This window comes from Eupeodes corollae, chromosome 1 (assembly GCF_945859685.1).
Source record: "Eupeodes corollae chromosome 1, idEupCoro1.1, whole genome shotgun sequence".
In the NCBI taxonomy this organism is placed as follows: Eukaryota; Metazoa; Arthropoda; class Insecta; order Diptera; family Syrphidae; genus Eupeodes; species Eupeodes corollae.
Window position 1 is genome coordinate 54,156,043 of NC_079147.1, and position 22,452 is coordinate 54,178,494.

At 33.7% G+C, this 22,452-nt stretch overlaps 1 protein-coding gene across 2 annotated transcripts; it reads right to left on the reverse strand.

Moving 5' to 3' along the window:
- Positions 1-3,661: 3,661 nt before the first annotated feature.
- LOC129940736 (uncharacterized) lies at positions 3,662-12,732 on the reverse strand. 2 transcript variants are annotated; one of them, XM_056049178.1, is made up of 3 exons: positions 12,302-12,732; positions 4,381-4,533; positions 3,662-4,310 (listed from the first exon to the last, which is right to left on the reverse strand). In XM_056049178.1, the coding sequence occupies exons 1-3, from the start codon at positions 12,615-12,617 to the stop codon at positions 4,138-4,140; spliced, it is 642 nt and encodes a 213-aa protein (XP_055905153.1). In that variant the 5' UTR covers positions 12,618-12,732; the 3' UTR covers positions 3,662-4,137. The 2 variants fall into 2 exon arrangements, with proteins under 2 accessions (XP_055905153.1, XP_055905154.1); XM_056049179.1 differs by having other exon boundaries at positions 12,308-12,731.
- Between the last annotated feature and the right edge of the window lie 9,720 nt (positions 12,733-22,452).

Consider the following 22,452-nt stretch of genomic DNA (forward strand, 5'->3'; position numbering starts at 1 on the left):
AAAGTTCGTCGGGTCAGCTAGTAATTAAATAACTAAAGTTGCCACTTTAGCAATTAAAATCTGTAAATGTAAGGTTAAGATACACATTATGTTATTTAAATAATTTTGTTAGCCTCCTTTATAAAACATTAAAGAACATTTTTAAGCGGTGAGGAAAAACTCATCTCAGTGTGACCCCCCCCCCCCTTGTTAAAAGTATGGTTCCGCCCTTGCATCTTGTAGGAAGTTATTTTAATTGGTAAAAATGAAAATGTCGTATTGTTTTATATCAGAACGCAATGCAAACATTTTACGAACAGAAAACAATCTCCAAAATTATAATCATACAAAGAATAACTTTTTTTGATATCTGGTGTAATTTAAAAAAAAATAAAACTTAGAATTTTTTCTTAATAGAAACATAAACTGCTTGAAATTGATTTTTGGCTTAAAAACAGATGAAGGTATACTATATCTTAAAAAACACTATTGATGTTAACTAGGTTAGTTTGGGTTAGGTTAGGTTATAGTGGCTGTCCAAGATGGAGACGGACACACTTAGACCAGTTTAATGGCCCATTGTGATACCACATGAATCTTGAGGCTTCCTCCTAAGCTCAATGGAACCAGCTAGAGTCCCTTACGAAACGTGAGAGACTAATTATACTGATATGATTTAGATCGTTTAGATCGTTAAAGAAGAATTCTCCTAGGTAATTCTTGCGTTTTCGAGCTAGAGCAGGGCATGTGCAGAGAAGATGAAGAACCGTTTCTTCCTCTTCCTCGTCCATACAGCTTCTGCAAAAGTCATTTGAGAATACGCCTAGTCTCGTGGCGTGCTTTCCTATTAGACAGTGTCTGGTTCTGACACCTATTATCGAGCTTATATGCGATCTGCTTAGAGAGAGCAAGCACCTTGAACGTTTTATATCCAGTGTTGGCCAGATTTTTTTTGTGGCTTGACACGTGGAGATGTTGTTCCACCTGGTGCCTGCCCTACTCGCACCGTTTTGCATTAGCAACAGTTTACAAGTAGCGATTGGTATGCCAATACTTGCCAAACGTGGTAGGATGGGCTGTACTGTACCGTTCCTGGCGAGTTCATCTGCCTTACAGTTACCTGGAATGTCTCTATGGCCCGGCACCCAGCAAAGGTGAATATTAAACTGTTGCGCCATCTCCATTAGAGATGATCGACAGTTATGGACTGTTATAGAGTTTGTAGAGACAGAGTCCAGAGATTTGTCACATTTTCTTTAAGCTAGGACAATACTTTCTTTATCGCCAAAAGTACCCCCTGGAACACGCTACAATGATGGGGAAGGCGGAATGAGAGACTTAATTTCAGTCGTTCAGAGTAGACACATTCTTCTTTTTTTGACCCATCTGTGTAAAAATGGATTGCTTCATCCTCCAAGAATGTCCTATCCTCCCAAAAAGATCTGGGAGGCATAGAAATCTGGAAATTTCTGTCGAATTGTAGTGTGTGCTTTGGAATTGATTCTAAGTACCTTAGAATTACGGAGTGGCCAATGTTGTTGTTAGTCCACTGCTACGAAGCATTGAGGCGAATAGCAGAGCTTGCAGCTATTTGTTTACTAAATATGTCAAGAGGTGTAAGATAGAGCAAGGTGTCCAGTGCCGCAGACGGGGTCGTGCGAAGCGATCCGCTTATACATAGGCAGGCTGAACGTTGAACTTTATTCAACTTATCCCTGTTTATACCTTTCTCTAAAGCAGTCCACCATACTGCTACACCGTACGTTAAAATCGGTCTGATTACCGATGTGTATAGCCAATGCGTAATTCTGGGTTGTAAACCCCATTTATTACCAATAGCTTTTTTGCAAGAGTACAGTAGCTTTTTTGACTCTTTCCTGTACGTTGCGTTTCCAATTTAGTTTTTTGTCTAAGACAAGACCTAGGTATTTGGCCTCGTCTGAGAATTTTAATTGGATTCCTTAATGTAAGGAGGGTTGACAAATGGAATTTTTTGTATCTCCTCGAAAATAAGATCAGATCGGTTTTGAGAGGGTTAACACCCAGTCCACACCGATCAGCCCAGAGTATTAGTCTGTCCAAGGCATTTTGTAAGAGTTCTTTTAGGATATTAAGATGCTTTCCTGAAACTGCTATAGCAACGTCGTCCGCATAGGCTATCACTCTGAAACCCTCCGCATCCAGACTAGTTAGGATTTCATTCACCACTAGGTTCCAGAGGAGAGGGGATAGAACACCACCTTGCGGTGTCCCTCTACTAACGAATCGTCTGCTAGAAGAGTTGCCCAGTTTTGAAATAATTATTCTGCTAGTAAGCATTAAATGAATTAACTCCCGAAGCGAACTCTCTACATTTAGAGATGTCAGTGCAGAAGTGATTGCAGATGTGTCCACGTTGTTAAAGGCACCTTCGATGTCAAGGAAAGCAACCATAGTGAACTCTTTATGATGGAGGGAATATTCGATGGTGCGTACTAAAGTGTGTAACGCTGTTTATACCGATTTACCTTTACAGTAGGCATGTTGAGACGAAGACAGAAGTCTTGTATCGATACGTGCCCTTAAATGGATATCAATCAATCTTTCCAGGGTCTTAAGAAGGAATGATGATAGACTTATAGGTCGTAGATCTTTAGGATTGACTTGGGAGCATTTACATGCTTTAGGTATAAAAACAACTTTAACTTCTCTCCATGCCGAGGGAACATGGACCAGGTAAAGACAGCTGGTAAAAATTGCCTCAAGGATTGGTGCAATTATATCAGAAGCCTTTTGTAATTCTGCTGGTATTATTCCATCTGGTCCTGCAGCCTGCAGCTTTAAATGGTTTGAAGCTGTTGAGAGCCCATTGTAACTTATCCTTTGTGATCAGACCTTGTGGATATGTTGTATTTGAACTTGAACGTGCAAAGCTGTTGCAAGTTTCGTTAAGAGAACTACCAGGAAAGTGAGTGTCCAATAGTAGGTTCAGTGATTCATTACTTGAATTAGTCCAGGAGCCGTCTGCATTTTTCAAGCAACTTGGCATAGCTGGATTAGTTGAAAGAATTTTCCGTAACCTAGAGGCTTCAGAAGTTTCTTCTATCATGCCACAGAAGGATCGCCAAGAAGATCGCTGGGATTTTCTTATTGCCTTCTTGTAGATTCTTAGGGATTCTTTGTAGGAGTCCCAATGAGAGGCTAGTCTTGCAGCTTTGGCCCGGTTGATGTTAACTATCTATCCGTAAAATGTATAATCAAAAAATTCTTAACTACTAGAATTAAAATCACTAATTGGGTTCCATAACTATTAATAATCCATTTGACTTTCTGACACTTCAAATTAATCGATCCGTTCACCAGATTTAAGTTTGTTTGTTTTTCAATTGCTAAATTTGTATAAGATTTTTTACAAGTGAAATACTAAGTTATTAACAACAAGTTGTTAATGATTCCATTTCGTCAAAGATTTAAACAATTGAATAATGTTACATTTTTTTTTTTAAATTACAAAATGGCAACATATTGGCTAAGAACAGCCTTAAAAGCTTTAAAATTCTCTCTTAAAATGTTAAAATAAAAAAACTGTCATATACAATTTAAAACACAACCGATTTTACTAGCGAAGTGCTGCACAGATGCGTTGGTATATCCTATTCAGGCGCCTCCAACAAAATAGTAGAAACAATAAAAATAAAGTGTATTAAATATTTGAATTCTTTTTTATTCAATTGCTTTGTTTTTTTTTTTTAACTTCCACATAAACATATTTGATCCTGAGTATAATGAATGATAAATATTTAATGATATAATTTGCATGATGTTGATATAAATTAATTAATTTTAAAATGTTTACGATTATGTGGAATTATTTTCTTTTTTTTATCTTTCATAATTAAATAAATAACAATTTTTGTTTTTTAAATATTTTAACTATGAAATAAAATAAATTAAGTTTGTTTCGGAATTGTATTTACATCATCCGTCTTATATAGAGCTCTCTCTCTTTTACTTGTTTTTGTGTTCTATCGATTTATATGTACGCATCATTGTCCTTGTTCCATTGGCCGGCCGTTTCGTTTTGCTCAAAAGTCCATTTTGTTTATAATTTGGTCTAACTAGATACATCCTAGGGTCTTAAATATTAATTTACAAAGGAGAAGGGGTTAAATTAATTATTTAGTAGGGCTGGGTAAGTCCATAGTGGTTGTAAGCTAGATCTTGAGCAGTAGCTTGTCCATTGCGGCTCCAGTCAGAGTGTACGATTTCAGCGTTTAATGGACTTCCGGTGATGTAAGCGGTGGTAACATGATCCTTCTTCTTAGCCAAAAGATCCTTGAAGAAGGTGGCACCTAAGTTTAAAATAAAAAATAATAAATTTTCAATGGTTTTATAAAAAGCTTAGTGCGATTTAAAACTTACCGGCGAAGATGAGAGCCAAGAAACTGATAGCCAAAGCCTTGAGGGAAATGAATTTAACGATCATGAAGAGAACTTTGAAGACAACAGCTTTTTTGAGCTTCAAAGCCAAAAGAAGTGGCAACAAAACTTTCCTCACTTTCCTGGTACGTCCCTCTGTTTTGAGAAGAAAAAAAAGAAAACACATTCAATATAGATGGCATAATTTTAGGATGATAGCAGCAAAGATTGATTTCTTCCTAGAAGTATACAAGTGAATAGTGTTCTTGTAATTTGTACATTGCAACATCTTTGAAATCCATCCAACAAATAAGAGGAAATTTGAAAACTGTATTTCGGATGTTTTTTTCTTTAAAACAAGTTGATATCAATTTATTTCCAAGGGAAATAGACAATAATGATTGATATGATATAATTGAAAGAAAACACAACAAATGGAGGCAGTTCTTCGAATTTTTCATCATATCCAGATTCTTTTTCTCATCTTTTCCGAACAAATGAAAATGAAACGATAAAGAATAAAAAAGTATCTATTAGGAACTCCCATACTTTTCTTTCAATTTTAATCAGACGTGTGTTCTTTTGAAAAGAGACGAAATACAATCAATATATTTCCTACTTCACTTTACTTGCAGCTAAAAACTTTTCTTGTGTTCGACTTTTTTTCAATTACAATCGATGAAATTAAAAAAGTTTTTTTTCTTGCTATTGATTTCGAAAGTTACAAATTTTGTGAGAAAACTTCATTTAATTTTCATTAAACTCAGATCAATTGAGCAATACTTTTTATAGATGCAATCAAAAGACGTGCGTTCAATATCTGTTAAATGACTTCTTCGAGTTATTATTTTGTAATTTTAAGACACACCTTTCTGGATAATTTGTTTAAAAAACCACGGAAGTTACTAAATTTAAATTATGGAAATAATAACTTGTAAGAGACTTATGATGATTTATAGAAATTATGTAAAGACATTTTTAACAATTCAAGTAATCCTTAATACTTTTGTTTTTCAATGGATAAGACAATTAAAATTGAAGTTAAATAAATAGAATGTCAAATATGTCGATAAAGCTTAGTAAGTGATTTGTAGGAGGAATTCAACTTTTTATGCAATTTTATGCACCTATGCCCTTAAGATAATAAATTTTGCACTACAAACCCTTGCTAAGATTTGATCAAGTGTCAAAATACAGGATGTTGTTATAGAAGCTAATATTTCTTTTATTTGTTGATTGGCGAATACATTTAACCTGACTTTATCCACTTTTTTAATTAATTGTGTTTATTAAAATTTGTATTTTCAAACAAATGTTTAAAGTTGTAAAAATATTTACATTTATCTCTTTAATTAATTTTGAAATATTCTGATATTTTTTTAATTTTCAAGACAAAATTTTAAAAAGCTAACGTCATATCTCTTAAAAGATTTTAGTTGAACTTACTTTCTCTTGAACTTGAATATTCAGATAAGAATTTTTATATTAATAGAATTAGATAAAAGTTCTTTCAGCTTTTCCTTTTCTTTTATAAAAAAAAACTATTCAATTTTCAGCTGTTGACTATCTTCTTGAATTGGATACCAAAGTGAAAAAAAATTACATTTTAGTTAAAGGCGAATCAAATTAACAAAAAAATGTATGAAAAGGAAAATTGAAGCATGACATTTCTTCTTTCTTCGTTTATTAATAGATGTAGTATACATACTTAAAAGCCTTTAAAGAAAAAAACAAACAGAAACTAAAACAAGTTCTTTAAATAATTTGTATTACATTAAAACCAGGTTAAGACAGGCTAGTAATACAAAAGTCACCGAACAACAAGAAACAATAAAACTTCAATAAAAGATGTTTTCTTTTCAATTGAGCTTGCTTTCCCGAGAAGAATTGTTTTATAGGAAACACGTTGAAATATTCTCTCAAATGAAAAACTTTCATTTGATAAATGGATTTAAGCAGGTTTTACTCTATACAAATCTTCTACGTCAGCTGTGTACGTCATTCCTATACAAATAAGTCCAGAGGAATGTTGCCTTATGGACTATTGAAGTATTCTAAAAGTAAGTAATCTTTTTTTGCTTTTTCAAGGAACTAAAAATTAATTAAATAATGTTTCTTTACTTGCAAGAATTCAAATCCAAAATATAAAACTGAAAGTAAAACTGTCAATTAAGCTGTCAAGGCAACTGTCACCATAAACTTTAAGAGCTGATAAGTCGGGAGTAAAGTGAAAGACATCAAATGTTTGTCAAAATAATTTCAAAAAAATAGGGTTTCTAATAGAAGTTTTTAGTTCGAATAGTTCGCTACTTGGGAAGCTATTACTTCTTAAGCTGTCATGACAGTTGACAGTTGATAAATATTAACTTTTGATGCCTTCAAAAGGGAATAATTAACTCTTCGACATTTCAATTCAAGAAACTTACTATGAAAACAAAGAAGTCTCAAGTTCGTAAGAAAAGTTTACTGATCGTGTTCTTCTCAGGATATCTTGTTATTTGAGACCTTTGGTCTTAGATCTTTGGGCAACATTAAAATCAAGGAAAAATTTAATTCGTGAAGCTTCAAATAGATGAATTGCTGATGGAAAATTTAATGGAAAGGATATGTTGTTGCAACCGTAGCCGTGGCTGCCATTAGAATGATATAATTTTTCATTATTATTGGAAAAAATATTGTTAAGATATAAATATAAAATATATTATTTATAACAAACCAATTCAAGACTCTGAGGAGACTCATTTTAAATTTTTACTTTTTTTTAACCATTTATTCAAACATTTTTATTTGTCAATTTGGAAAGAGAAAACATTTTGAAACGTTAAAATTAATCGCCATTAAAATGTCAAATGTGAATATTGTGAAAAACATTATTTTATCATTTCTGTTTGGATCTTTACAATTGTTATTTGTTTCTTAAAGTGTATTCTTTTAATTTGAAATTCCAGTGGATAATGAAATTCAGTGTCTTTTCAAATTTAAATTTTAAACAGACGTTTTTACGAGTGGTATTAAATTAAATAAAATCAACAAGAAATCGGTCATCTGTCAAGGTAAAGTGAATTATTTTTTAAAATATTAAAAAAATCCAGAGATATTTCTCTATTTTTTGTAATTTCTGAAAGTGTTTCTATTTAATTTGAAATTCCATGGAAATATTAACATTTTTAAAGAAAACGTTGTAGTTTTAATAAATTATTTCATTTCGTTTTTATCACAGTGATTCTTCGTGATTCTTCATATAAATTCATAAGAAAGCCCTGAATGTGCCAACAATTTAAGTTAAGCGGAGGAGTGAACGAGGAGTTCCAGAAAACTGATGAAATTTGCTTAAAGTTTTATTTTTTTAAAGAAGAAATCACATGGAAAAAACACAGTATTTTTATTTCATTTAAATTTTTCAAGGTTACAATATAGTTCAGTGTAAATTCTAATAGAAAATCTACTCGAAAAAAAAAATTTAAAAACATTTGTGAAAGAAGAAAAATAATTCAAGGATTCAACGAAGAATCAAACGTTTTTAATCATAATTTATTATGTTTTATGTTCTAGACCGTATTCAATATTCTGTAGAAGTAAAATATTGAAACAACTTTCTCAGACATCTGCTAGAAAGAGTCTGTTTTTATTCACAACGATACATAACCATTTTATACGCAAGAAAATTCTACCGCCCGTCAATCGTGGAAACTGAAGAAAGTATTTTTCTTTTTTTTCAAAACCCACACAATGTGAGAAAAAGAATTTCTCTTTAAAGGGTGGGACTAAAGACTGTGATAATGGTCAATCTACTAAAAAAAAAGAAAACTATAACAACAAGAAAAAAATTTCACTTTGCAAATTAAATTCGAAAGTTGTTTTGAAATTTAAGCCAATCCAACCTCACTCAACACATTTTTCTTGTATGTTGTTTATGAATATCTCTACTTTACAGCAACTAACAAAAAAGTCCATAAATCTTGAATAAAATAAACTGGTGGTGGGAGGGGGGTTATGGAGGAGGGATGTGGGGTTGGCATGGAAAGCTACATTCATTTCAAGCCATGATATATTCTCTTTCTCTCTCCTCGCGTATTTTGAACGTGACCGCCAAACAAATTGCTTTCTCTCTTCGTTTGTTTTCCAATGACTGGTTTTTAAGGTCTACGAACTTGTATCTTGGTTTGTTGGTAAGACAATGTGGCATGCAACCAACACACAACACAAAACTCTCATTATAAATGAAACTTCTTTTTTCTTTCGAGGTCTTCATTGAACCAAGATTGTAAGTGCATGCAGAAGTATCTAAAAGATACTTTATGCGGTCTGAAAAATGTTCAAAGCCAAAGAGAGTTGTTGTTTGTTTTCATTATTTCTCCCACTGCCCCAATTTGACAAGACCAACCATAATAGACACAAGGTGGGGCAGTCACACTTTGTTGTTTTGTTGTCATTCAAAGAAAAAGAAATACAAATGTTAACAAAAGAATCCAAAGAATGTTACTACGAGTATTGAGTACCTAATCGAAGATGATGAATAAGTGTAGCTTCGAATAAAATGCGGAAGTAGACAACCGTTTATTTCTTCTTGCTTCCTTTTTAAAAAGGGATTGAAGACCTCATTGAAAACATAGACTACCTATAGATAGGGTATACATTATATACCGAAGAAGCTCTAGATGAAGAATAAGAATGCAAAATGAATTTCCGGAAAAAGCAGACGCAAATAACGCCGCATATGAGTGTGAGTACTCAATACATTATTTTAATATTATTCTAGATACTTTTTTCAGATACTACGAAGTATCTTTACCTGGTGAATATGGAGATGTGGAATAAATTTAATCATATCGCTGTTAATATTGCGCACAAAAGGTATAAGATGGGGAAGTGGAAAGAACTCGGTGTATTTCTTTGTATGGTGATGGTGAAACAACTTAAAAAAAGCAGTTATTTGTTTATTATTATTATTTTTCTTTTTAACTTATTGATTACTTTTTTCATAATTTAATATCCTCCATTTAACTCAATGAAAGATAGATACTCTGTTTTCTATACAATACCACCTCTCTTATTAACATCCAACCGCGACCATCACCATTGTTGAATGGAGTAAAAGAAAAAAGATATGTAAAGCTTTCTAATGTTCCCATATCTTTAAAAGAAGTCGGATTTTCTGGTTTTTGTATTTTTTTTATGACAGATGGACTTTTACCCAAGATTACAATATTTTTGTTTTTATTTTATTTTATTTTATGTCATTTTCATCAGATGTTCATTTAGTCGTACTCATACTCATATTATTTTATGGATTGCGAGAAAAGAAAGTTCTTTTTTTTTGAAATTGGAATTATTATGGTTTTCTTATTTAAAGCATCATCACGAGAACGTGATATCTTGCAGATGCTCGAAGACGTGCAACCTGTGCAAATGGGTTGTTCGTTTTGTTGTGAGCTAATTGAAGTTTAGTTTTTTTGAGTTGCTGTTTATTTTGAGTCCTTGAGAAACATTTCAATTTTGTTTTGTTGTTTAAATAGCAATAAATTAAATTAATAATTGGAACACAAAATTTAATATGGAATTATATAATATGCTTTTAATTTGATTTCATTTTCTAATAAACGAAGCATATAGAATAATGTTTGTTCTCTAAAATTAATAAAATTTCCGTTAATCATACTCGTCGGTATTTTAGTTTCTGTATGATAGATAATAATATTCAAAAGTAAGCCCTGCATTATGGTCGATTTTATAAGAAAAAATATTTTGTATTGGTAACAATTAAAAGCAATTAATTTTTGAAAAATAATAAAAGAACATTTTGATAAGATGTTAGCCTTTTGCCATTAAGAAAAATTTTCTAAATATGAAGCGATTTGAAAGCCATTTTGAAAATTGCTAAACTTGTCTCAACAGTAACATAGTAATTCCTTTTTTTTTAAATGTTGCATTGAAACAATACTCCAAGCATTAACAGTTTGATTTAAAAATAAGTTAAGCAAACTCAAAAATCAATCAGATTTAGTAATTTTCTAAAAGTTTGAGTAGTTTTTTTTCTTGTGATTAATAAATTTATTTAATGTCTTAAAAAAAATATTTTTAAACCTTTAGTTTTTCTAGAAATAATATGAACTCAGAAATCATTTGGGCTTAGCAAATTTACAAAAAGTTAAAGTAGAAACTTTGTGGTCTTTAATTGTTTTTTTTTCTTCTACTAAGTTTATTATTAATTTTTAATCTTCTGAATTTTTGGATCAGTTTGGTTTTCACCGAATTTACATATTATTAAAGAATAAGCTACAACTGTTTAAAATTGAAAAACAAACCCAGAAGCTTAGTTGAAAACATACACGTATGAAGTAACAACTCATGGAGCTTTCGAACTTGTTTTTACTTTTAATCGGATTTCAACTACATTTGAACACAAATTTGTATTTTTAACAACACTACCTAAAAAAACATCTTTTTCTCTTGATCTTGGTAGAACTTTAAAAAAATGTTGGTTATAACCATTCGTAAAAATTATTGCGCTTAATTCGTACTTAATATTTGTGTAAATAAGTTGAAAATCCACTTTTTAATAAATATGAAAAATTACTTAACATTTTTGAAAAAAGACATATTTAAATAAGCACAAATATTTATTGATATTTGAAGAGTTAAGAAAATGTAAGAAATACAAATAAATCTGTTATAGAAATCTTAAGGTGGTTTAGGCTTTAGATGCATATTTTCTTTCATAAGGGCTGAACTATAAAATAAATAGATCAATTGTTTTGTTAGATTTAAACTTATTTTCTAAAATTATTTCTATTGCTTACTTTTTTCTTGACAATGCCACAGTTTTAAGGTGAGATGGATTTTAGATGACTTTGATTGAGAAAAAGTTAAACATGCATACTAAGTGTAAGGTCTACTGTACCGTTTTATGTGTTTAAAACAAATTCTAGAAATTGTATTTTTGGATGTGATTCTAAAAATGTTGATGCATAATATTTTCCCATTGATGCCGAAAATACAAAAATTGCTCTAAAGTTAAGTATCACATTAATTTGCATCTTTAAAAAAGGCATGGGATTTATATTAACTTGCCCTTTTTTAACTAAATTGACTTTAAAGATGCAAAAAAATACTTACTGATAGTAAAGAATATTATAAGAAACATGTTTTGATATGAAATGATACTTCATTTAATTGCTTAAACAATATTGTGCATACATTTTAACTATTTTGTTTCAAAGAACTTGAAACAAGGAAATAATAGCAGATTTAAAATCTCAAGACTACTAAAGTCTTTGAGCATATCTAAATAATAAATTCAAATTTTCTAAAAGAACTACTCCTTTCACCAAAAATGGGATTTAATTCTGTTTCTATTGCTCTTAATTTCTTCTATAATCACTAATACAGTTAATTTACTTCGAAAAGCACTTGAATTACTAAAAAGATAACTAAAATCATTTAAACTACAACTTTAAACAGTACGACTATTAAAACACTTATTATTTTAAAAATTACTTCTTCCTAATAACACCTCTTCTTTCTTTTTAACAGTAGTGGTAATAAAAGTTCTTGATGTCCAAAACTCTCAGCAAATTTACTGCAATATTTATTTCTCCAAGATTTTTACCAAACAAGTTCGGCTGAGAAATAATGAGCAACTATATGTACCTAAGGAACTTTTGAATACTCATAACTACAAAGGAATATGTTATAAATAATTAAAAAATAAATTTAACTTTACATTTTAAAATTACTAATTGATATTTTTCTATTTTAAAAAGCGTCAGTTACTTTGTTGTAATATCAAACTTCTAGGAAACATTACAACTAACAAACAATTTTTAGAATGATATTTTTGATTCTTATCGTGCTTCCTCACAAAGCTCCTCACTTTAAACAATGCAACAAATTAATCAGAGAAGAGAAATGAATTATCCCTCACCCTTACCATCAGCTGAACGTCCGGCGAATTCATCTTCGCTCTCATCATCTTCACCGGGGAAGGCCAAATTCAATTCGTGCGATTCCAAATAACGTTCGGCACGATCCTCGAATGTTTCACCAGAATTTGATTCACCAAATGCACGACCATTTTCTACCCGTTCGATACGTAATCCTCCGAACAATGGCAGCGATGGTTCATTATCGATTTTATTCAAGGCATTGATAATATCCTTATCACTATTATCCTGATGTGGTAGGGCAACAGCGGTGGCACACACAACAGCGAAAAGCACAATTGATAATTTCGAATACATTTTTAAAATGTGAGATTTTTATTTAATATAAAATTTAAAATTTAAAAAAAAACTAAAAGTTCTGAGCACTGAACGAGTCTCTACCGGAACGAGTGGACAATTTGCTTTGTGATTGATTGGCTATCGGTCAAGCTATTTATTTAGACGAAAAAGTCACAATCACAATCAGTAGAGTTTGCTTTGGTATCAAATGGTCAATTCGAAATCAACCTGCCAAAATACAAATGTCGTTGGTGGGTGCGAGGTGTTTGAAAGAGACAAGGGAACGTCACCAAAGAGTGTAAGGTAGCCAAAGGTAGACAAATATCGGTGTGCATCAAAGTGGGGGAGAAGAAATTTGTAGCGTTTAGTGTTCATCCGTAATCGAAGCTCTTCTTCTTTAGTTTTTAATTAGTATTCATTCTATGAGGCTGCTATAAAAATATGTTACACTACGTGACACCATTCTTTCCATCATCATCATCAACATTGGCCAAAAGTACGAGTAGCTCCCCACATTTCTATACGTAATCGAGACACAGGTGCCTGACGATCGGTGTGCATGCAATATGGTGGTGCGGTGGCAGCCCTAGGGCGGAACGGAACCACCACCCATCATCGGCTAGTCGGCACCTTCAATGTTCGTGCGTCCATATGGACACCATATACAACCATTACCCAACATGGTAAGTCTTCCGCGTCTTTAAAACCGTTTGATTTTCATTTTCAAGTATTCCATATTGGAATTCAATCCACGACCCTCTTATAAGCCCAATCGATGGACTCAAAGTCTCTCCCTCTAGGTGTATCTTTATCAATATCGCGCACTCGCACCTATCATCATATCATCGTCATGGCAAGCTTATATATACATATATCAAGCCTAACCCGAAATGGTGTTCAAAAGAAAGCCTTTCCTATGACTATATCCAGGGCTTTAATTAGGTAGGTATATACAATTTGCGACTATATGAGTTGAGTATATCAATCATAAACGAATATAGAAGTACGCGCGTATGGATAGCCTACTTTAGCGTCATAAGAAGATAATAATTATGGAATTTGTGGAGCTCGACAATTTGTGTCGAAATTAATTTGCGTTTCATTTCATAAAATCGCTGCGCACAGCCTAGTTCATTCCAAGTATTTGGGTTGGGTATATAAGCAACAACATAGATACGACGACGAGTGTATGGAGGCTTTATGGATTTGATATGGTGGAATAGATTGGAATTTATTGAACTACTGTTTGTTCTCAATAAAATTTGAAGTTTTCTATGGATATTCAGCATTATAATACTTTCCACCGCCCCCAAACCCCTCTTTACTCATGTACAGTGAGAAGCTATAGGCGGTGCAGTGTGGGTATGGGTGGGTGTTTTATAAATTGCGAAAGTTTTCAATACCGAAATCAGAGAGACAAATAACCGAGAGTTATGTAGTTTAAGTCGAATAAATTAATTTGCGTTATCATTTTTCTGATGAAACTCGTTTAGTTTTTGTTCTATGTAAAAATAATACTTTCTACTTTATTGCTCATATAAGTGGTAAAATGACAATAGAAAACATCAAATCGATGGTTTTTCAAATTGATTACGGACAGGAATTTTCAATTTTTAATTAAAATAATGACATAGACACTTATAATATATTTTGTTTTTATGTGTAGCAAAAGAAGATGTCCTCGAAAATCTACCTTATGATCGCCTCAATCGTTGATAAATCGAAAACTTTATAAATAAGAGAGAGAGTGGGGCATAGCCTCATATTGATTTTCTTAATTTTCTATCTCAATTAAGAGTTTAATGGCGATTTATCCTGAACACATAACGATACAAATTTAAAGATGAAAAAAGTTTGGATACAGGAAAACTTTGGGAATCAATTAAATTACCGAAGAGTTCTTTTGGACATGAACCCTATTTAAATGTGTGCAGGACTTCCAATTGATTGTCCGGACAAACTTTATTTAATTATTACATTATCATAGAATATATTTGAAATTTAAATTCATTCTTGGTCATTGTTCAATCAATATGCAGCTCTATTAATCGGAAACTTTGACCAAATACTTGTAAAATCTGATACAATTTTTCATAACGAATACAATTCATGATAATTTTTACGGAATTTGAGATATTTTAGATCAAACAAATTTGTCAGGAAGTTATTGTAAATTGTCAAATTGATAATTTTGACGTTTCTCAACGCTTCAAGGTCTCTAGAATCTTAATAAAAGATTTTCAGAGAGATGTTAGTGCGTGTGTGCGTGTCTGTCGTTTTTAAACATAGCAATTTAAAAAAAGTGAAAATTTTGGTTAACTCAAAAAATAACGTACCAATAGCGCAAGAGACTTGAATTAAATTCAATGTTATACATTGTGACAACAAACCAAACGGATTTAAAATTGATATTTTTTTTATACATAAAAAGACTGAGACATATTTTACGAGTATGTATGCGAGTTTAAATTTTTGAGAAAAGGTTGACAGTTTTTTTTACAAAAAAAAAATTGCTAAAAGTTAGTAAAAATTTAATTTCGGTTCAAATATATTTTCAAAAAATTAAAGTTATTGGATTCGTTTGAAGAATTAATTGATTTCATCTCATAAAAATTTAGTTTTTGAAATTCAGTGAATTTTTGTCAAAAATAAAACAGTCAGTTTTTTCCATAAAAATTTAAATAAACAACAAATACTACACAAAAATGGTAAAAATTGATGTTCGATTTTCGATTTCACATGAATAAATAAAGGTATTGCCTCTTAATGATTTAGTTATGTGCAAAATTTTGTTGTTAAAGTAAGATATTGTTCTTAGAAAAATCTATAATCTTTATTTATTTATGTAAGAAATGCGAAATTGCAAATTTTCAAGAAATGCTATATATATTCTAAAATCCAACCATTGTTGTTAATATTTAGTTAAGTTTTTTTAAGAAAAATTTATCCGAAAACTTTTTTAACAAACCACATAAACAAAATAAAAATTGATAAGAAATGGTTTTCGGCACACCACAGCCGGTCCCTAGCTAGCTGTCTCCGGTTTCGCACGCCAAGTTGGTTGAGGTCCTCTCCCACCTGGGTGCGCCACCTGAGTCGCGGTTTTTCTCTACTGCGCCGTCTCTCGGGATTGGATTCGATGACCTTCCGAGCTGGAGCGTTGGTGTCCATCCGTTCTACATGGCCTAGCAATCTAAGCCGTTGGACTTTAATTCTGCTAACTAGGTCAGTGTCGCTGTACAGCCCATACAGTTCGTCGTTATATCTTCTCTTCCATTCTCCATCTATGCGTACGGGACCAAAATAAACCGAAGAATTTTTCTCTCGAAGCATCCTAAGACGCTCTCATTTTTCTTTGACAGGGTCCAGGCCTCAGCACCATAAATGAGAACCGGGATGATGAGTGTCCTATAGATGGTGATTTTAGATGCTCGAGAGAGGACTTTACTTCTCAATTGCCTTCGTAGTCAAAAGAAGCAGCGACTTGCAAGAGTTATTCTTCACTTGATTTCAGCGCTGGTGTCGTTGTCTGTGTTCATAGCGGTGCCTAGGTAGACAAAGTCCTTAACTACCTCAATGTTATAACTGTCCATAGTGACGTTTTGTCCAAGACGTCGTTGTTCAATTTACCTTTTTGATGACAGCATGTACTTAGTCCTGCCTCATTGACCACTTAACCCATCTTCTTCGCTTCCGTCGCAATGCTCAAAAACGCTCCACTGACATCACGCTTTGATCTTCCAATTATGTCAATATCATCTGCGTATCCAAATAATTGGATGGACCTTTGGAATTCTTTCCAGAACGATGTTGAAGAAGTCGCATGACAGTCGCCTTTTCTAAAACCTTTTTTGACATCAAATGCATCGGTAAGATCTTTTCCGACCTTGATAGAGCAGCGTGCGTTCTCCATTCTCTCATTCTGCACAAACGGATAAGTTTGACAGGGATGCCAAAACTAGACATTGCTCGGTAGAGTTCTTCCCTATAGATGCTGTGATACGCGGCTTTAAAATCGATAAAGAGATGTTGGGTATCGATCTCCTGGGTTTTTTCCAAGATCTGCCGTAGTGTGAATATTTGGTCGATAGTGGACTTTCCTGGTGTGAAGCCACACTGATAAGGACCAATCAGGTTGTTGACGAATGGCTTCAGACGTTGACATAATACGGCAGAGAGGATCTTATATGCAATGTTAAGGAGCCTGATGCCTCTGTAAGTGGCGCAGTTTAGAGGGTCTCCTTTCTTATATATCGGGCACACTATGCTGAGATTCCACTCATCGGGCATGCTTTCTTCCGACCAACTCATCGCCTGCTGCTGATAGTTCGGCAGCGATGCCGTAAGCTCTAGCAGCTTTGTTTGACTTAAGTTTAGATATAGCTATCTTCACTTCGCTAAGATCGTAAAGGCGGAATTGTTGATCTGCGTGGTCGAGGTTGAGTGGTTCTATCTCCCTTACTGCTGAATTCGGTTCGTCATCGTCGTCATATAATTTGGAGAAGTGATCTATGTTCTCAGCATTTACTGCGGTGCTACAACGATGTTTCCCTGATCGTCTTTATAGGCTTCGGTTCGTGGCTGGTACCCTTGGGAGGTTTTTTTACCTTTTGGTAAATTTACAAACCTCATTCCTGTTGTCACATCCCTCTATCTCTTCGATCGAGCGCTTCTCATGCTCTTTTTTGCCGTCTAAGAAGCCGGTGTTCCTCTCTCCTCTTCTGCTCGTAGAGCTCGCGAGCAGCTCTAGTCCTTTTGTGCAGCGCCGTTTTGTATGCCTCTTGTTTTGTATTCGTCGTCAAACCAGGGGTTTCGCTGTGGTGGCCGTGTGAAACCTAGCACTTCAGAGGTGGCATCTCTGATGGCTGCAAGGCAATGTTGCCACTGGTTTTCAATGCTTAATGCAGGCAGCATAGGACTCCTTGTTTTGGCTTGGATCGGAATATCCGTAGCCGTACCTTGACTACAACGAGGTAGTGGTCTGAGTCAATGTTGACCTCTCGAAATGTTCAGATACCCAGTATACTGGAGAAGTATCGTGCGGCGATCGCAATGTGGTCAATCTGGTTGACGGTTGATTGATCAGGAGATTTCCATGTCCCCTTGTGGATATTGCGATGTGTGAACTAGCTACCAGAACGTCTCGCCCCGCAGCGAATTCGACCAGCCTGAATCCGTTGTCGGAGGTAGTGTCGTGCAGGCTGTATCTCCCGATTATGCCACCAAAGATGTCTTCTCTTCCTAGCTTGGCATTAAAATCTCCTAAGACAATTTTAATGTCATAGCCATAGGGCACTGCTCATATATGTCTTGTCCAAGAGCTCGAAGAATATGTCTTTGATGTCTTCATCTTTCTCCTCTGTTGGGGCATGTGCGCATATTAGGCTTATGTTGGAGAATTTCGCCTTGATGTATATTGTCGTGATGCGCTCGCTCACACTGTTGAAATTCAAGACTTTTTGCCTAATTCTAGTTCCAACAACAAATCCACACCCAAATAGACGCTGTCTTTGTTTTCGGTATGTTAATTCGTCCGTATCCGAGGCTTGTTGGTGATTCGCAACTAAAGGTATTTTTTACGTGGCCAGGAAGTCACCCCGACGGCACAACCCCCAACCTGGAGGGCCAGATCCTTAGTATAACTCCAAGGAAGGGGAGCCGGATGAACCGCTCCTTATAGGCCTGGGCTCCGAATATGTCGAAGAAGCCCTATAAGGTGTTCACTAAGTAGTTCAACCTTACTGGCACTGTAGACGCCACCGTTGATGCCATCTCGAGAATTCGTCCTAATGGACTCACTCTTCCCCCCTCTCTCGTTTGCTGCCCCAACAAATTTCCACTGGGGTTTTAACCCAATCTACTCGTATAGTTGAGGTACTAGGCACCCGATATTCCACAGCGGGGAGGTGAGAGTAGGAGTTGATAGAGAGAGGTGGGTTTTGAGAAAAACCTGTGGACGCTTGTGTCCTCTTGAATGCACATGTCTACCATTTGAACATTGATTTGTGCCATACTCGTAAATATTGTACGACATGGGGCGCTATGTAAGTAGCAATTAAGCAATTTGGTGTATATTTTCATTAGCGACCCATGAAAGATACCCTGCAGTAGTCCATTTAGAAAATGGTCAACGAGTTTATTTTAATGAATCGAACGCGGCAGATAGTGCGGCACGTTCACCATCGATAACATTAACATGTTTCTTCACAGTCTGTCAAACTGATAATTTTGCTCGCACTTTGTTGTATGCTGACATGCCACGCTATTACATATAGAATGCATCATCAAAATTGTTTCATCGTCGAAAACATGGAACACGAGTTGAAGGACATCCACATGTATTTGCTTCAGACGCTCTGGGTCGCATCTACACAGTACATCCAACAAAATAACGATGAATCTTATTATTTGCGATTGTTGTTGGTGAATGTTCGTGGTCCGACATCGTTCAAACAACTGAGGACAGTTAATGCATTAAACAATGAGTTACAAACGGAACAACAATACGACTTTGAATCATTGGCCGAAACAGTTCGTACAAATGTTCCACAATTAAATCAAAATTAAAGAAGCTGTGAACAGTGGACTTAGTGGAATTTACTTTCTTGATGCTCCCGGAATAACCGAAAAAACGTTCTTAATTTCATTGCTTTTGACGAGGATCAGATCGCTCTAGCGTAGGTTTCATCTGAAATAGCTGCGACTCTGCTAGAAGGCGAACGAACTGCGCATTCTGCCTTGAAATTAGCATTAAACATTCAAATCACCGAAACACCAATTTGCAACATCGCCAAAAATAGCACAATGGCCAAGATCCTGCAGGTATGCAAATTAGTTGTTTGGGATGAATGCACAATGGCCCATAAGAGGTTACTCGAGGCGCTGGACAGAACATTGAAAGATTATCGTGACAACCAAATATTTTTTGGTGGGGCCATGATTCTGTTATCAGGTGATTTTCTTCAGACTTTTCCAGCTATTCCCCGATCAGCTGTTGCTGATGAACTAAATGCATGCCTAAAATCATCGAATTTGTGGCAGTGCGTGAAGACAATCCAATTAACAACTAACATGCGAGTATTTTTGCAACATGTTGAAACTGCAAATGTGTTTGCGAAGCAGATGTTAGATATTGGAAATAATAAAGTTACAATGGAGTTCTCGACCTGATTCATCATATTACCCACAGATTTCTGTCACATCGCAGATTCAAAAGAGGAGCTTATTCAGCGTGTTTTCCCAGATATAGCGAAAAAGTTAAATAATCGTAATTGGATAAGTGAAATAGCAATACTGGCAGCGAAAAATAAAGATGTCGAGGATCTCAATGCAACCAATAAGAATTTTCTTCCACGACAGTTGGTTTCCATCAAATCAGTAGACACCGTTATGAACCAGGATGACGTTGCCAACTATCCCACGGAGTGGGATACAACATTGTAATGAGTGGGAAATATTGAGCATAGTAAAGCGTTCCACATTCTTGAAGTGCGGCTGAAAAAAGAATCTTTATAATTAATAGTACGTCCGAAATTGGAGGTTAGGAATACAACTGGCTATTCCATCAGAACATTGTTTTATTGACAGAACAATGTTAGGCATAAAACCATGAGTCGTTCATTCAAATGTCTCAATAATAAAACGATTGGCTATCATTTTTAAAGCTTTTTTTTCTAAAATAGATACGTTCCACCATCCCAAATATGAAAATTAAACTTGAGTTTTTACGAATAAACGCTTTATATTTTCTTAGCCAGATCAGAAGGGGTAAGAAAACTTCTTGCATTGTCGGGCAATGTCAATGTCCACAACAAAACAAGGATGAGAATCTAAAAACGAATATTAAAAGCTGATTGAAATGGGTAAAAAGTTCCAGACAAAAGATCTTTTATAAAAATAAAAAAGATTGTTGTATACAAAAGGGAGCCATTGATCACCGTTTATTTTGTGGATACGCATTTTGTGGCACGCATTTTCGATAAGAAAGCTTGATCTTAACTCTATTAAATTACTTGGAAATCCTTTAATTTAAATATTTATTTGTTTGTGGGAGTGAAGTAAGGTACAAATCTGATGACGATTTGAGATATTAAGCAATGATACCAACATTTTTAATAGATGGAACAAACGTATGCAATAAGTGCTAAAGTAAAATGTCACTAAACTAAATCATTTAAAGGACATGTTTTTTGAATGCGTATGAAAAGCGATTCAAAGTTTGTTTTTTAGCTACAAAAACAGTATCTGTCATAGTTATACCAGGTTTGCATAAAAATGTTGAATGCAACAATTTTAATTAAAAATTCTACCTCTAGATATTTAGAGTAAATCTTTTATATACTACGTAAATGAAGTAACCGAAAGAGTGTATAAGAATATCATGTTGGAAATTGTATTTTCTCTTTTTGTGGGAAAGAGGGAGGCAAAATGCAAGGACTTTTGACATTAACTTAAATGTTGACAGTGCAATGTGCTAAAATGTTTTCATATTGCAATAGAAACTAAAGTAAAATTCAACAAGAGAAATGTAAATAAAGTGCAACAGAAGTTTAAATTAAATTTTGAATAACTTTTTTAATTGCTTTTAAAAAGAATTTAACATACATAGGTAACTAGATTGTTGAATCTGTAGGTATTAATAATATAAAGCGTAAGTCAAATATATTTTTGTCTCTTTGGTAGCAGATACATATATATCTTTTTGTTTTATTCACAATTTTTCAAGAGTGTCAATTGGATTAATAACATATAGTGAGTTTTAAGCATCTGAGTTTTTTTTCAAAACTTTTGTATACTCTGGAAAAAATTTATTGATTAAATTAAGGATTTTTATTTAAGGAACCTCAAAGTCGGTTTAATAATTAAGAATATTCCTCATAGAAACGTTGTAAAAATCTGACTGTGCCATAAATTAACTTAGGGACTTAATTAGGTCTCGCAAGACGACATGACATCCGACGAGACTTTTACTAGTCTCGTCTCGATTTCGTCGAAATCAAATCATTTCAGTATCGTCTTGGTATCGGTCTTGGTCTCGTATAGCTGAGTCTCGTTCTTCGTATCACTTTTTTATCATTAGTTGATTAATCAGAAGTCTCGCCTCGTATTGGAATAATTTGATTGGTGTCGCAAATAAAAAGAACTTATCCTCACATTAAATAATGAGCATTGTTGATTTTCTTAAAAGGTCCCAGGGTGATTTAATTATCATTTAATTATACAATACACACGACTGTCAAGTTAGCACTAATTTTTTTGAAAACAGAGTATGCATTTAAATGTAGGCTTTTGTTATAAATTATCTGTTGTAAATTTTTTGTGAAAGTAAATAAGTTCCAAACATTTTCAATACTCTTGACAAATTTTTGTGCAACATATACATTTTCGTCTTGAAAATCTCTTGTAGTTGTCAGCCCTAAGTTATATTGATTTGATACAAACAAAACTTTAAAATATTAAATCTCGAGATTTCTTTCTTCTTTATTGCTTGGAAGAAGAGATTTGCATTTTAAATATTTGTATACAAATGATTTTAAGTGCAATAAAATCTTGAATTTGAAAACAGTTGTAACCAAAAAACCGAAACATAAAAACGCTATAATAAAAACTGAAAACTTACCCCTATGTATCGTACAAAATTTCGAAATCGATATTTAAATGTAACATGGCATAACGATGGCAAGGAAGTCAAAAGTATGTCTATCTGACTTCGCCCTAAAGCCCAAACCATTGGGACTATTGCGTTCAAAATTGGAAATAAAAGTTTAAAGCTGATTCCTGTTTGTCATTTTTTAAGACTAAAAATAACAGCAGTACCTTGACAATTTCTTTATTCAATAATTGATTGGAATTT

Bases quoted from the DNA above. Each gene is read 5' to 3' on its own strand.
- LOC129940736 (XM_056049178.1), bottom strand. From the start codon at position 12,617: ATGTATTCGAAATTATCAATTGTGCTTTTCGCTGTTGTGTGTGCCACC. The intron at 4,534-12,301 runs GTGAGGGATAAT...TTCTCAAAACAG, and splicing joins ACGTTCAGCTGATGGTAAGG to AGGGACGTACCAGGAAAGTG. The intron at 4,311-4,380 runs GTAAGTTTTAAA...TTTTAAACTTAG, and splicing joins CTTGGCTCTCATCTTCGCCG to GTGCCACCTTCTTCAAGGAT.